Source organism: Salarias fasciatus, chromosome 7, assembly GCF_902148845.1.
Source record: "Salarias fasciatus chromosome 7, fSalaFa1.1, whole genome shotgun sequence".
In the NCBI taxonomy this organism is placed as follows: domain Eukaryota; kingdom Metazoa; phylum Chordata; class Actinopteri; order Blenniiformes; family Blenniidae; genus Salarias; species Salarias fasciatus.
Genome location: NC_043751.1, coordinates 17,041,214 through 17,056,997, shown reverse-complemented (window position 1 = coordinate 17,056,997; position 15,784 = coordinate 17,041,214). Strand labels below are relative to the sequence as shown.

Here is a 15,784-nt window from a genome sequence, read left to right as displayed (position 1 = left end):
ATGGATACCTGCAGGGCGCGCGCCTGGGTGTTCCTCGTGCTGACATGGCAGGGCAGTTGTTTGGCATCACAGTTCCCGACAGCGCTCATGTAAGTATCGTAATCCTATTTTCCAGCAATAGGCTGAATGTCCGAGTTTGCAGACTCCTTTGTTTGGAGTGCTCGCCGTTCAGACACTGGTGTTTTGTTTTGTTTTTGCTTTTTTTCTTTTCCCTCTCTCTCTCTCTCTCATTATGACCCAGTGTGCACGCGCTGCGCGGCGCGTGGGTGTGTGAGTGGGTGGGCAGGTCGTTTCATTCATGCACCGGCGGTCATCCGGAGAAAGAGCCACTTGAGGAAAACAGTTCGTGTTCCGGGCGTTCATTAATGTCTCTTACTGTAACCGGCTGCAGTTTGTCGCGCGGAGCCGTGAGGAAGTTGTGGAGGAGTTACAGCGAGCTGCTCTTCCCACAGCTTTGTGCAAAATGTCAAAAGCTGGCCTTTCTCTGTGGCCCCCAGAGTTTGGCACCAGTTTACCTAACCCCCAGAACCCTGTAGTAAACTAAACAAGCGTGGCAAGAGTGTTCCAATCATTGCAAGATGAGGGTATTTTGGCATATTTATAGGCAATTTCTACTCGTGATAATGAAATGCATTTGAAATACACTGCGTGCATTGTTTGTATGTAATTCAGAAACAAGCAGAATGTAAATCAAAGCTCACAGTTCATCCAAGAGTCTGCCTGCAGATGGAGAATCAGCTCTTGTAAATACAAGCAAGACATAAAAAAAAAGAAAATAATCCTCAGAAAGATTGTAAATCCTATTTGAGAAGCAAGTTGGGTATGCAAAGTGGTAATAATTGATACATCCACAATAAAACACACAAATTGAGGTAATTTTACTGTATTGCCTATAATCACTTTATTTCACCATGTTAAGAGCAGTATTTTAGCATCTGGACAACATTTGAATTTCACTGGACCCAAATACCACACTATACTCCAGGACTGAACTGGAGGAACAGAGTGTTGGTTGTAGAAAACACTAATGTCAGTGTGGAGTTACAGCATGCACATAAGACTGGGCTGGAGGTGAGTCTGAAGCTCTGGACCTCCTCACACACGCACGGACACACAGTTTAGATGGGATTTGATATGTAGTATGAACAACCAAAGCCTGTATTTATGCAGCTCTGATGTGACGTCTGCCTCAGAGTTGCTTTATTGGGTTGAAACAATCATAATTTATCTAATAAACATAATTTAAAAAAATGTCAGATTGCATATTTCAGAATATTAATATTTTCCATATTCTTGATTTAGTGACCATATATTAATTTGGTATGATTCTCTGTACATGTCCGTCCTTTCCACCCCAACTGGATGTTTGCGGAATTCATTTTCTATTAGAAAAAGGAAAGGCTATGAGGGCCCTTTTTTAAAAAGCTTTTCAGAATCAAGTGGAGCCTTGCTCAAGTACCACAAGGTTTTTCTTCTTTGTCAAGCAATATTTTCTCAAAAAACAACATAGCAAATACACAGCAGATATATGGCCGTGTCCTGCATGGATTTCTGTTTCAAGTGGAGTAAAAACTCACAGGATGTTGATATGACAACCCTGACATACATTCAGCCTTGACAGAAGTAATGTGCATTCTTATCTGAGAAAATCAGGCAGGATTTAATTATTTAATTAATATATATGTATATATATTTGTTACACACAGTAGATGTACCTAATGAAGGACAGAAACAGAAAATAAAAGAAGGTTGCATTTGTATTGTGTGTGAAGCACAAAATGCATACGTTCGATACGCCTGTCAGGTAGAAAATATCTAATTCCCCAGTGGCAGATGTACATCTGAAAGGGGTCAAAGTGTGAGCTTCCCATCGGGAGAGTGAACGAACTCGGAGAACTCCCAGAATTGGTTCTGACGTCATTCAGCAAGGCAATAGTTTTAACCGAAGTGAAATGTTCTCGCTCTGCACAACAATAACTGACTTTCATCTTATTTTTGCTGGTAATGAGAAATGCTTAAATTACATTACTCCTTTTGCTCACTGCATTGAAACAGATTTGCTGTTTATAACAATTGCTGAATTCTTTAGAACACCAAGTGACAGCTGCACAACAATCGTGCATAAATCGAAAATAAATAAAAAAAACTGTGCTTTGTTCCATCCCCCATGTGTTTGCTGTACATGATGGCGAATTTGTGTCAGTTCTGTTCTCTGACAGCAGCAACGAAGCGGCGCTGCAGGAAGCAGCCATGTTGCTTGAGGTTATTGTCACATGATTACTGTAAACTACGAAACGGGGCATTCCTGTCTACTGACTAGCTCAACTCCCACCTGCATTAAGACAGCTATAGATAGCAACATTACAAAAGGAAGACTACATGAACTGTACACTCTGAAAAGTTCATCTAACGTTAAACATTTTAGAAATGTTCTTCCAAAACAAGCTGAATCACAAATGTAAGATTTTATCGGTTGGGACATAAACTCAGATGAAGGATTTGGTCAAGGTTTAACACAAAAATGCCCAACGTCATATCAAGGCAACGTTTAGTTTCTGGGTCAAACTGAACAGGAACTGAATTGGCCACATGGGTGTTGAAACAGAAGCTGGAGAGAGCGAGCAGAGCACCGCGGGTTGTTTTGGTGCATTACAGCCGGTGTTGCCGTGCCTCTTTCTGCATTTCGTCTGGACCGGACAGATTCTGTCTTTGCCTCTGTAATGATGTGTAATTAGACTGTAGTTTAACACAGACGCCCACTGAGGAACACACGATGAGCCAGCTCATTACTCTCTAGCTCCAAAGTGATTGTACCACAACATCTGTCTCTGTTTTTTTTTTTTTTTTTTGTTAATTCTTTATTTTCTTGCTGCCTCTCTTTCTGTTTTTAACTCTCATTTGCTCTTCTCTTGTCTGTAAAACAATGTCGGGCGATATCTGACCCACTTGCTATTTGTATGTCTGTGTGCATATGTGTGTGTGTGCATGTGTGTGTGTGTGTCTAATTATCCAGCTGTATACCACAGGCTGCAGTAATCAAAGCCCACCAATCCACAGCAGAAAAAAAGGCCACCTCAGCTCAACAACACTGACTTTATTAGTTACTTTATTTTCACAGGAATCTCTGTAATTTTAGCCATAATTAGAAGTCAAATGCATGACTTGTGCCATCAGCATGAAATATGATGCAAGTATTAACCGTCATTATCTGCTATTTGCAGCGTAAAACGTAGAATGAGACACATTGGAAGTGAGCTGATTTCATCAGTCAGTATGGACCACGACATCGTAATGCAGCAACACTAATAAAGAAACTACAACTCAGTTTTTTGGAGCACAAAATCTTTGTGAATTGATGTCTTTCAATGAACTGACTGTCTAACATTAATTTAGCAAGAAGGTGTAACTGCAAAAATCTATATTGCAATATTGTAGGAAGTGGCATTATTTTTTTTACTACACCTTTCCTCCACATAGTCAGCCGAATGCATAACGCAGTGTTTGGTATTCCAGCATAAATACACACAACCCTTAGAAAAGATAGTCGCAGAATAGGATTCCCATCATTTGAGGGCTGTGCTGAGCTATTTAATGGGGCTTGGGACAAAATGTTTTAAATAGAGTTCAAAACAAAAACAAAAGCACCCTGCAAAAAGTGAGTATCATCCCTCGTGAGTGTGTAGTTGAACACACACACACACAGAAACACACACACACACACACACACACAAACACACACACACACACACACACACACACACACACACACACACACTACTGCTCAAGCTGTGTTATCGCATCCATTTGTCAGCACCTGAGAGTCGTCGTTAGAGAGATTTACGGAGGGAGCCGTAGATTTTACTGAAGCTAAACTCAGGCCCTCCACTTCTCTGATTTCCAAGCTGCTGGAAGTATGTACACACACACACACACACACACACACACACACACACACACACACACACACACACACACACACCACACACACACCACACACACAGTCCCTCTAAGTCAGTGATGGCTTGTCAGGGCTTTATGCTTTAATGGTTTTTGTGTCCAGCGTTCACTAAAACACCTGCAGAAGACAAGCTTCCAGAGCAGAGGAGCAATCAAAGACAAGCAAGATACCCAACAATCACAAAGGGTGGCAAATTCATTCCTGCTTCATATTAAAATAATTATTTAATAATTGACCAAAGGTAACTGAAAATTACATTTGTACATAGTAAGCATGTATTTTTTTTCAGAGAAATAGGTTTGCACTCATAATCACAACAGAAGCCCTCCAGGGCTTCCACATCCATCCAGTCACAATCACCAGCATGTCACATACCAATAGCATGAGCTTCTCAATACTGTCAAAAACACATAGTAATAATAAGTAACTGTCAGGAATCAATCAACGCATCCTTTATGACGGGTCTGCATTCATAAAATCAAAATAAATCCAGGTAGCGCGAGTATATTTGAGGGTCAGCTGAGAGACGGTCTGAACTGAGGGACCGTAGCTGATCCAAGCTGATGTTTAGAGTCATTAAACCCAGGGGAAGCATGCACGTACAGGAGGAACATGCAAAGTCCACAAAGAAAAGGCCCTATAAGTCTCTAATAGACCAAGGGCTGTAATTAGTGTGAGATGGGTGCTGATTTCAACACTATTGTGCAGCGTTAGCGTTACAGAAATGCTGCACATATGACAAGATGTGAAAACTAGACCTACACACTAGAAATACACTTCTCCGCAGACTTCAAACTATCAAAACAGTTTGCATTTGACCCATGCTTTCAGTGTGGTGATGTTGATACTTTATGTTATCAGTCATTTCACTTGTATCTACACAAACTGCAACCATAATCCACAACAGAACTTTCCTCTTCTGCGTTCACACTGACGATCAAAAGACTTGCTTCCAGTTTTGCCAATGGCGCCGATCCCAGCGCTGGTCTGTGTTTGTCCAAACAGTACTGCAGTCTGTAAGCAGTGCAGCAGGTGAATGATAATGCCTGGAAAGTGAAAAGGGCTTCTACAAATGGCGAGAGAGCTGCGTATCCAAACTTTCTGCCAGTTGTGCCCCCCCCACCTCTGAACTACTTCAACACTGCACTTCTTCTCTCCTCCAGTGTCTCTCCACAAATGTACTGCTCTGAATTTTATGCATCCGCTGTGGATTTTGTGGCCCTGATGCATCTTCCCTATTTCATTTTCTACCTTTTTTTGATCTTGTGCTCTTTTCTCTCCTGCCACCTGCCGTAGCTGCCTCGACTGTCACAGTCGATGTTTTCCACACGCTGTAATCTGCATCACTTTTATTACACTGCTGCACTGTAACTTTTTGAGAATATTCGACGTGAATAAAACTTTGCTCTGTGTTTTATCCATTGTGCCTATGCGTGGGCGCATTAATTTCTGTTTTCCATTTGGGGACGGGTCAAAGCTTTGTCTGCGTTGTTGTGAATGCATTGCAAAGAGAACATCTGTATTCTGCACCAACCTGTTGTCATTCTCATGCAATATTAATGGCGCCTTCTCCTTATATGCACGCAATCACCTAAAGAGTGCACACATGGCAGAAAACTGCATACTATATTCGACATTAATGCAGCCACATGCACCTGAGTATTTTGTTTCCGCAAGTGTCTAACATGGTGCACACCTGTAAATAACCCTGATTATTCCATCACTTCATGCATAATGTCTGCAGTTTGCACAAACCTCTATTTCTGGCGCCACTATGAGTGTCGTTCCTTGTAAGTACGATGCATGGATGTGATTACTGTCTTTTGAAAAGACAAATGAAAATGCAGGATGCTATATTTTAAGCTGGACTGTAGAACAGGTGTGGTACGGAAGGCTCGATCTTAGGAGCTTCTGTGAGTTTTTATGTTTGATCTGCATCTCTGCTCCCAGCAGGCTGGAAGCGACACTTCGCTCTTTCATGTACAGCAAAGCATGTTGGTCCTGGCTAGCCTAGCGCCTGTCTACTCACATCAGCAACACCGGTCTTGACACCGGCTGACACTTATCTGATTGGTTGACTTTATGGTTGAACTCTGGGAAAGTAATCGTATTGGTTGACACCCTGTGTTTTATTGGAAGACATTGTATTTGTTCCTGGTGATTCGAATTGGATTGGTTGACATTTCGCCTGACCTATGAGCGCTTCTCTTCGGCCTTGTTTGTTTTGACGCCGCGCGACTGGATGGTCTCGTTAGATGATAGATGTAAGGTAGCGTGACTGACAGTTTAATTGCTCTGTGAAATGTCTGTGATGTCCCTTCTGAAGAGGCAACACCTCAGATACAAGATTGGTTATGTGTGTGTTTCTTTGTCCCGCAGGATTAAAGAATGGGTCGATCAGATGCAGAAAGAGCTCGTCACCCTGGCAGACTCGGCCACAGCTGGGAAGAGCCTCACAGAGGTATAAACACGGAAACGCAGAAAAAAAGCATGCTCCATATTTAACACTTTGTTCAAAATACACACAGAGTCCTTGAGTTCGTCTGCAAAGTAAAACAGAATCAAGCCGTCGGTTACATGACTGTCTGCACGATTTGTCTTTTATCTTTTGAGATTTTCATGAGAAACAGGCACCTCTACACTGTGGAACAAAATGACGCAGAAGAGCTGGTGGCCAGAGCAGCCAGGAACATAGAACAGCTGCTGCGGAAGAGGTCTGCTGCCTTGAAGGTAAGACTCGCTCCGCTCAGAGGCACCAACTGTCAGTGCGCGATTTTATGCCGCTTTTGATGCTGTGCAGGACAGCGTCTTTATTAACTAGGACTATAATGGAAAGATGCTTTCCATCTGTTTTCTCCCGTAAACATGAGCTCTGTTATTCACTCACCAAATGGCGATGTTAGAACAATGACGACACACTTTTGTTCTGTGGTACTCGCACCCACGACGAGTGGCTAAAAATAGAATATAAAAGAATAGAACAGAATAGAATAAAACGGAATAAATGTTTCAGGGATGGGGAAGCTTTTAGCAGTTCGTGCTGGAAGTGAAAAATGAATAAAAACTACAACATATTAGAATAAACAGAGTGAATCCAATTTAATGGATTGAGGGGTTATTGCATCAAGTCTTGTATGGAGAGGATGCTCTGGAGTGTGTGTGTACGTCTCTGTGTCTGTGTGTGTTAGTTACAATGCTAATGAAATGGTTTGCTTCAGTGTGTTCATTGTAAACAAGTTTAAAGCACTCAGTCTACATGGGAATTAGAAGCGGGCAAACTAGATTTGTGGGTTTTTCACTAAAAGGATTGCACTGTGGGGTTGACAAAGCTGCAGTTCTGCAACTCGGTAGAGTTAAACAGTGCCCCGTAAAATATCACTGTTTTTTTCTTGAATTACTGAAGTGATCTCACAAGAAGCTGCTGCACCTTTAATAATAATGTGGCAGCAGAATATAATAAGAAAATTGCAGTAACTCTTAGCTCTAATCAAATTAGTAAGGTAAACTCATTTTTTTTTCCATTTCACTGACTTATGGTTCGGGTGCAGTAGAAAAGAAATGCTTGTAAGGTGAGCTGGGACAATTCTAAATTTGCAAATATTAAGAGATTTGTAATTTGTTTTTGCCCAGTAATGTACTTATGACTTGTTGTAATCCTTTACTTATAGCTGGGACAGACCCAGTCCCTGTGACTAGATCTATTGAACCATTATAATGTTTTATTTATTCATTTTTAATATAACAAAAGACAAATGTATCCACAGTTGATTACTTACAAATCATTAAAGCTACAAATGCACTAAAATGCAAAAAGAATGTACAAGTTTAGTAAATTCTGAATGACCGAACTGACTCATTCACAACATTCTGCAAGAAACACTAAGCACAGTGTTACAGTCACACCGCCATCTGGTTGTAATGTTTTTATTTACTTTTTTTGTCCGGTTGAGTCTTCCAAGTGTGCTTGCTGTGGCTTTGGCTGAAGTTCAAGTTTTTTATTTAAAACATTCAAGAATCTGAATTGTTTCTCTTTACCAAAATGTTTCTACAGATGGAAACAAATCTTTAAAATGAATTTAAGTCACTCACATAAGGCTTTTGGAAGCCTTTAGCATACCACAAGCATCCATCTGAACACTGTATAAAATATTTCCATTGCGATCACTATATGCTGGAAAAAGAATGCCCTAATTGTGGGACGATATCTACAGAAATAGATCTAGATTCACACAATTAATGTAGCTCAGTTGTGATTGTTAATAAAGAAGAGAGGGTGGAACATGGAGGCAAAAGAGTACAAAGCAGGGACTGAAACCTTCTGCAGGAATGAATGTGATAATGAGAACCGTTTCTTCACAGAAGTGGGTCAGCAATATTATATATGTATAGATATTAGAGAGGGAAAGAGTTAAAACTGTATTTTGTACATTTGCACAGTTCACAGTTGCCCTCCTTTCTTTGCCTTTATAAGGTCTCGTCATTGTTGTCTTATTAGTAATGGAAAAAGGAGTGTTTATGACTGTCCATAAACACATATCCTGCCAAGTGTCTGTCTTGTGTACGCTAAGTGACGACCCTGGTGTTCTTATCATCTTTCCGAGCGCCGGTGCCATAAAAAGCGTAAGCAGCGGAGTGAAAATGAGCTCTCATGAACCACACGACACAAGACAGCCACCGTCGTGAGGTTGGGGTGCATTCGCGTGTCAGTATATGCGTGCGGGGTTTATAAGGGTAGATGGTGGGCGGAGCATCAGCTGGCCTGATGCCCGACGGTTGATCTAACCTGGAGACATCGATCATTTCTTCTCTCCTTATTGGGTCTTTGTCAAATCCTCTCTTACGTGTAACCTCAAGGCACGCTGATATTGGATTCTCCGTCCTGAGATGTATGGAGGGGAAGACAGATGGATGAACGTGCACTGGGAAAAAAAAAAAAAAAAAATTCACAAATGAGCACGAGCATGATGGATACGCGGATTGATGGCCAATTCTAAAGAAGACAGCTGCATGGTATTCAGAGTAAAAGCAGCTGTGTAATAAAAGAAGGTGTTGAGTTCTTACATTAGGTTGATTGTTTGAGAGGAAGCTCCTCAAGCCTTACAGAATTAAAACCCAAATTAGAATAACCATCCATCCATCCGGGCTGCACAGCCTGGACAAGCTTCCAGTCCATCACAGTGCAACACAGAGAAAGAGACAGACAACCACCTGCACTCACAGTCAGTCAGAATATGACAGAAGTGAATTGTCTCAGTGTGTTTAGGAGCTGAGTTCACTCCAGTTCGATGCAGAACCTCTGGCTGTGAAGTTTATCAGATGAAATGAAGTGAACTGAATAATTACGGTGCTTGCTGAAAGTCTTTTATTTAAGATTGGGAGGCTGTGGCAATATCAATTAAGTAGAGACTGCCCAAGGCGCTCAAATAATTTTGACTTTTCTGTCATTTAAACTTTCATCTTTTCTTTTGCCTTTTGTCTGCCACGCTCTCTTGTCCTCTTAATCTCACTTTCTCTGATCTCTTACTCTGCATGATGGATGACCTTCCAAAGGCCACAGTTTACCGAGCCACAGGTGTTTGAAACCAGTGTGTGTCTATGTGCATGTGTGTGTGTGTGTGTGTGTGTGTGTGCATCCGCGCTTCCATTAATAAGTGTGTGGCAGAATGTAGCATGCATTCTTAATGAGTACCCAGCTGCACACTGTTAAGAGGGATTGCTTTATCAAAGGTTTTACAATACATACTGAGGCTCCAGCTCAACAGGGAGCACTCACACAGAAAACATACACCCCTACTGGGGAAAACACATGTTGTGACTGCGGTGGCTGCTTGAGCTATTTTCCTTTCCTTTTCTCACTTTTAAGTGGCCTTCTTGACCAAATAAATATCTCGCAATGTTGCTTGCAGTAAGCTGGTGGTTTCAAACGGAGAATTTTCAACCCAGGAATTTATCAACACATATATATTTATATATATTTTACTAATTGACATGCAATGATGTCCTATTACCCTAATCTTTATCTTTTAATTTATTCTGAGAGTGCACGTTTTTGCCACAGGTTTATATTTTAAATTATTTAAACAAAACAGACACTATTTTTAACCCTTATATGCTCTCAGATGAGCTGTTAAATCCACAGAGTTTAGTTAGATATTTGCAAGATTTTCCTTTTGCATGCTTTTACATCAACCCCAGGCTCAATGCATGTGGTTACACTGGAAATTCTCTCAAGACATTCATGAGCACTGGAGCCTATTTCACTTCAACATGGATGAATAATCCCAGACTCTACCGTGTGAAGGGTTAGGGCAACAAATATAAAGCAGAAAAGAGATGCTTAACTTTTAATAACACCAACTCAAAAACAAAACAAACCAAAAAAAACCCTCAGGCAAACAGAAGGGGTTGCTGTCATAAAGGGACCACTTGACTCCTACAGACTGTGCAGCGAGCTTGTATTTCGGGCGAGTAAACACTGTAACTAACTTCGTGTTTGCCTTGCATTATCTTGCCGAGGACTAAATGATCACTAGAATACTAATGATACTGTTAATAAAAATCTTCAGCTTATGCTAATGCAAAGCAAACGCTAAGTCAGACACAGTGTTTATTTCCCTGAAATAACGATCACTTTGCACAGCGTTTGCGTTGAAGCGCAGGAGTCCAATTTTCCCTTTTTATGGCAGCATCCACTTCTGTTTGGGGATGTTGTGAGATGTTAACCATGCCTTCTGAGCTTCACTGTTTACCGCATAACTGGTAGAAGGCATATTTTCCTGCAGTCTCTTTTGGGTTATAAAGATGTATAAGATGTAACCAAAAAAAAAAAAAAACTCATAATACTCTTCTTATCTCTTATATAAAATGAATGGTTGACAACTGCGTCTTCACAGACTTGCGCAGATGTGTTTACTTATCTGTAAAGAGCATGGGCCATCACCATGGTCATTACAGTCAACACTTCAAATGATGGCGAGAGTGAAAGAGCCACGACTCCGTAATATTTGTCAAATGTTGACGACTCGACTCGTATGATGTGCTCGAGGCTCACCAATTACTTCAGCACATCCATCCCTCCCCCATCTTTATTCCCTTCTCTCGTTGTCTCTCTGTCTGAGTACGCCGTAATTAAAAACTTAATTATTGATGCCGAGGAACTGTTTATACAAAATGTGAACTAATAAAACCCAGAGGAAAGACACAGCTACCATGCATCTGAAAATCTGCCTTCCCCAATCTCACTTACTGTGCAAAGAAATATGATAACAAAACGCTTATTACACTTTCAAAAAAATAACCAAATCTCGCTCAAACAACGTGACATGCTCTTTATTTTGGTCTGCTTGAATTAATCAGTTATGAATCCAGTATTTTTGATAGAAACCCTCCACTGCTAGCAGTAGTCATGCATAACTCAGTACCGGTTTCCTGAATGAAGCAGATTCATCAAGTGGTGACAAAGAGAAGAATTAGCTGCAAAAACACCGAAATAAACAGACAAACAGCAGCAGACAGCTCTTAAAAAGGTATGCTAATGTTTATTTCAGGCCTGACATTGCATTTCTGGCACTGTGGGGGCAGAATAATGTTGGCAAATGCTAAAACTTACAGCTGCCTCAGAGCGCAGGTTTGAGAGACAGAAGCTCTCCAATCATTTTCAACAATAACAGAATTCACTGGAAATGATCTTAAAGCAACCAATGTCACTGTAACCTCATTAAAAATGTCATAACAGTAATAATATACTTTCTCATTACTGCCAATTCCATGCATCACTGAATAACTGCTTTTATTTAATCATTTCGTGAAAGGTTTAGAAGCCTTTCACAAACTTTAGTATTTCTCTCATCGTGATGGAGGAATTAGTTTAATCACTGCTGACAGCTGTAGGATTTGAACCTGCAGTCCAAGGTTCATTTCTCTCAACTTCTAGGACACCACTGCAATTACATTGTGTGTTAAAAAAGATGGCATTCGAATGAAATCTCCAAACCATGCCATAATGAAAAGTAAGAACAAGCAAGGCTTTTTAACATCTGACCTTGATGCTTCTGTAGCAAAAGAATGAAACTGTTTGGAGAATTCTCCATTTAAAAACCACTTCACTGGCTCCAGCATGACAGTAACAACAAAGACACCAAGCCCTCCTTTGTGCATTTTCATTTCATTCAGTGCGCATGTGAAGAATATAAATCCTAGTAAGTAGATCATGGCTAATGCAGCTGCATGCTGCCAAATGCACAAACTGTATTTACCGTTGTTGACGCTAACAGCGGCACGCAGCTAAACAGTGAAGTACTTCATGGAATCACTGTAGCTGTAAATCACTTTAGTCTAGATCAGGGGTGTCCAAAGTCGGTCCTCGAGGCCCTGCATGTTTTCCATGTGTCCCTGCTTCAACACAGCTGATTGCAATGAGGCTCGTTAATCTGGCTTTCTGCTGGACTTGGCCATGAATCGTCATGAGATTCAGGTGTGTTGAAGCAGGGAGACATGGAAAACATGCAGGGCCTCGAGGACCGACTTTGGACACCCCTGGTCTAGAACTTTGTCAGATCTTTTCATGAACACTAAACCGGTATGAGGTACAGGTTAGAATGCATAGTGTGTGTGTGTGTGTGTGTGTGTGTGTGTGTGTGTGTGTGTGTGTGTGTGTGTGTGTGTGTGTGTGTGTGTGTGTGTGTTTTCCCCTGATGTGATGGGCTCTATCCGGTGACTAATGAGCCAGTCCGCAGTACTCTAACCAGTTCCAGCCTTAGAGCTAAACAGGAAACAGGTGACCCACTTCTGTATGTGTGAGCTGTTGTTTGTGACTGTGTTCACTGGTCAGATTTTTTTGGTCACTAGTAATCACAAGAATGATTTGTTACTAGGATTTTTTTTTGTGTGTGTGTGTGAAACAAACTGGAGTCACTTTAAAAGAAAAGTGGACTAGTTATTACAATTGAACTGCTCCGGGACTTTAAAATGCTTTACGTGATTGATCAGCGTCATTTATTCTTTCACACAGATATTCACACACTGACACACTGATGGGGACGGCTGCTGTGTAGGGCGCTTGCATATCAGTGGGAGAAATTTAGATCAACTCTGATGCGATGCCTTTTACATTTATACAAAGGTTTTGCATGAATCGCTACTGACTTCAGTAATAATTTTGGCCAATGAAATGTTTATCTAAATGTTCCCATCAAGCATTCTGCAGAATTTGCAGATTTCTTCTAAATGAAATATGCGATTTCTAAACACATCAGATATATAGATCTGTACTGCAGATTCTAAATCTTTGAAGCTGCATATGAGGAGTGTTGCAATATTACAAGCTCGAGATGACTTCTGCCATTGTTGGATTTTTTTTCTATATATATACATATTACATGTAACAACTGCAAGAGACAAAAAACGGATAACACCGCAGACTCTTGTTGATGCTTTTTTTCCCCCTCATTCTTTCTATATTATATATCAAATCTGAAATAACTCCCAACATTTTTATGAGCTCTTTCTCACCCTCCAGGGGAGAGCATGCAATACTTAAAAGACTGTTTCTGAGCACAGTATTGTTTTTGCAACAGTTTAACAGTCCCACGATTTATATTTAAAAGAAAAAAGAAAGCTGAACATCCAATTCACAAAAAAAGGCCTTATTATCATCTCATTCCAAACTCTAGGCACTTTCATCCCTTCAGAATCCTTTATTGATTCAGGCACCATCACAGCCTCAGCGTCTCGGACAGTGAAGTGTTTGAACACCAAAAAGAAAGTTTCAGTAAACAGCATAAATACCCATGAGCTAACCTTGAAGTCTACATTAAAGAAGAACATAATGTTGGGGAACCAGCTGCTAGAAATTGTGCAATCCTTACATGGAGTCCGGGTGTATTACAGGTCCACATACAACACTTTATTTGAGCAGATTTCGCATATCAAGGATTATTTATGTCTAAAATGTTACTGAGCATTTACAAAGCAGTGGCCTCGGGCCTAAAAAGATGTCAGAGCTTCGTCTTCGTTTTAAGGCGTCCAGACCTCAGACTAGTTTACTCTGTGTTTCCTGGACACAGAACCAAACAAGACAGCATTCAGTTATTATGCTCCCCACCTGTGGAGCGAGCTTGACGGGTGGCAGGAGTGAGTCACCGTATTACCCATGTCATCTTGGATCCAGCTGTTATGAGTTTCTGCCATGTTCCCTGTTGAACATTGTCCTGTAGCAAAGCCCCAAAACATAGCTAAATATGGCCGACACGTGAAACTCGCACTGAAATATATTCTTCTTCTGAGTCTTAACAATAAATCTGCATGACGTTTCATGTGAAAAGGCATCATTTTTCTATTTTAGTTTCCGAAAAGTTTTTTGTTTACATAGCAATGTTTTGAAAAGAAAGTTTGTTCACACAGAAACAGTAAAAACACTGAAAACTATTTTAATTTCATGTTAGGCCACAAGTTGGCACTGTTGGTTGTTTTATCATGAAAAAACAATTTCCTACGGCTGTGGTGAGCATGTGCACTTGAAGTGTTTCAGAAAAGTTGCCTTTTCCTCCGTCTACACGAAAACGGAGTCAGGGCGTTTTCAAAAAGTTCCACCTTGGTAGTTGTTTACAAACAGTTGTGTTGTCCGTAGCTTGGAGCACCTTTGTCCTGTAAACAGACCCCGAAAAAGCAATGAAACTTTTACATTTTCACTTGGAAATATTGTTGTGTAGACCATGTGTGAGTTAAAATGTTTGCTGCTATTGACCGAATGGCAGAAGTGAGGAGAGATGAGCATCACCGTGTCAGTCAGTTTTCAGTTTTCAGTGTGTTAAATTAACAACAAAATCTAGACTTTCTCCCCTATACTACACTGTCAGCATCTATACTCGTGTTTTTGTAGATTGAGTTATTAGTGACCAATCAACAGGGGTTTTTTTTAATTATTATATTTTAAACAAAATATTAGTGTCTTATACCACCTGATTTTAAACATATTTGTCATAAAGAACACTTTATAAACAGGCGTTTCAAATGCTATCGGTGCATATGTCTGTGCTCCAGGTGTTGGCCCATATTTGTATTAATCTGTTACCTTCTGTCACAATGTTATAATAATGAGCACAAGATGTGACACCACAGTGATTCGGTGTGTGTGTGTGTATGCGTGCACGTGTGTGTATATGCCAATGTGACGCAGTAATGAGCATGAGGCTATGATACGATCAGAGATATCCCGGTCTCCAGAGCAGATGTTACTCAACCTCCCATCTCCGCTCTGTGCTGATCATATTAAGCAGACAAGAGGTGTCTGAGTGTGTCGCCGTCTGTGTGCACGCACTGGTGTCTATGGGAGTAGGAGTGGGAGGAAGCAGTGCAGATGGGGAATTCTAACGAGACTTATGGCAAGTCAGGGACAAGCGCCGAATGCATTTATTGTAAAGTAATTTAAAGGGTGTTTGTAGATTTCAAAATGTGACCGAGTTTGAACGGTTCACCCCAAATAATGTAGTTTCTTCGTATCTGACAGAGATTACTTGTGAATATAAATGACTTGTTGAATTTATGATTGCTAGTATTGTATGTGCAGCGGTGAAGAGAAGGGATGCACTGATAATACTTCATGAAAGACGAGTGCAAGGCCGGGTACTAACCTGTCGCTACTTGCTGATACTGAATACCGATACAAGTAATTCATACACCATACACAAACAATATGCAAAGCCTATACACTGTGAAGAGCTATGCGTTGCTGTGAACCTCCAACAGCCTTGCAGCCTACAGTTTGTATTGGGCAAAATGCAACTTTCTGTGCACTGTTCTGTGTGTACTGTTGACCTCTGCACACCC

General features: G+C 40.8%; 1 protein-coding gene across 1 annotated transcript in view; it reads left to right on the top strand.

The window, feature by feature from the left end:
• The window catches only part of LOC115392614 (voltage-dependent calcium channel subunit alpha-2/delta-1), a 65,161-nt gene continuing 49,377 nt past the window's right edge, over positions 1 to 15,784 (top strand). The window contains exons 1-3 of the mRNA XM_030097335.1: positions 1 to 89; positions 6,338 to 6,419; positions 6,572 to 6,688. Coding sequence (XP_029953195.1) covers positions 1 to 89; positions 6,338 to 6,419; positions 6,572 to 6,688 — 288 coding nt within the window. The remainder of the gene's footprint in view (positions 90 to 6,337; positions 6,420 to 6,571; positions 6,689 to 15,784) is intronic.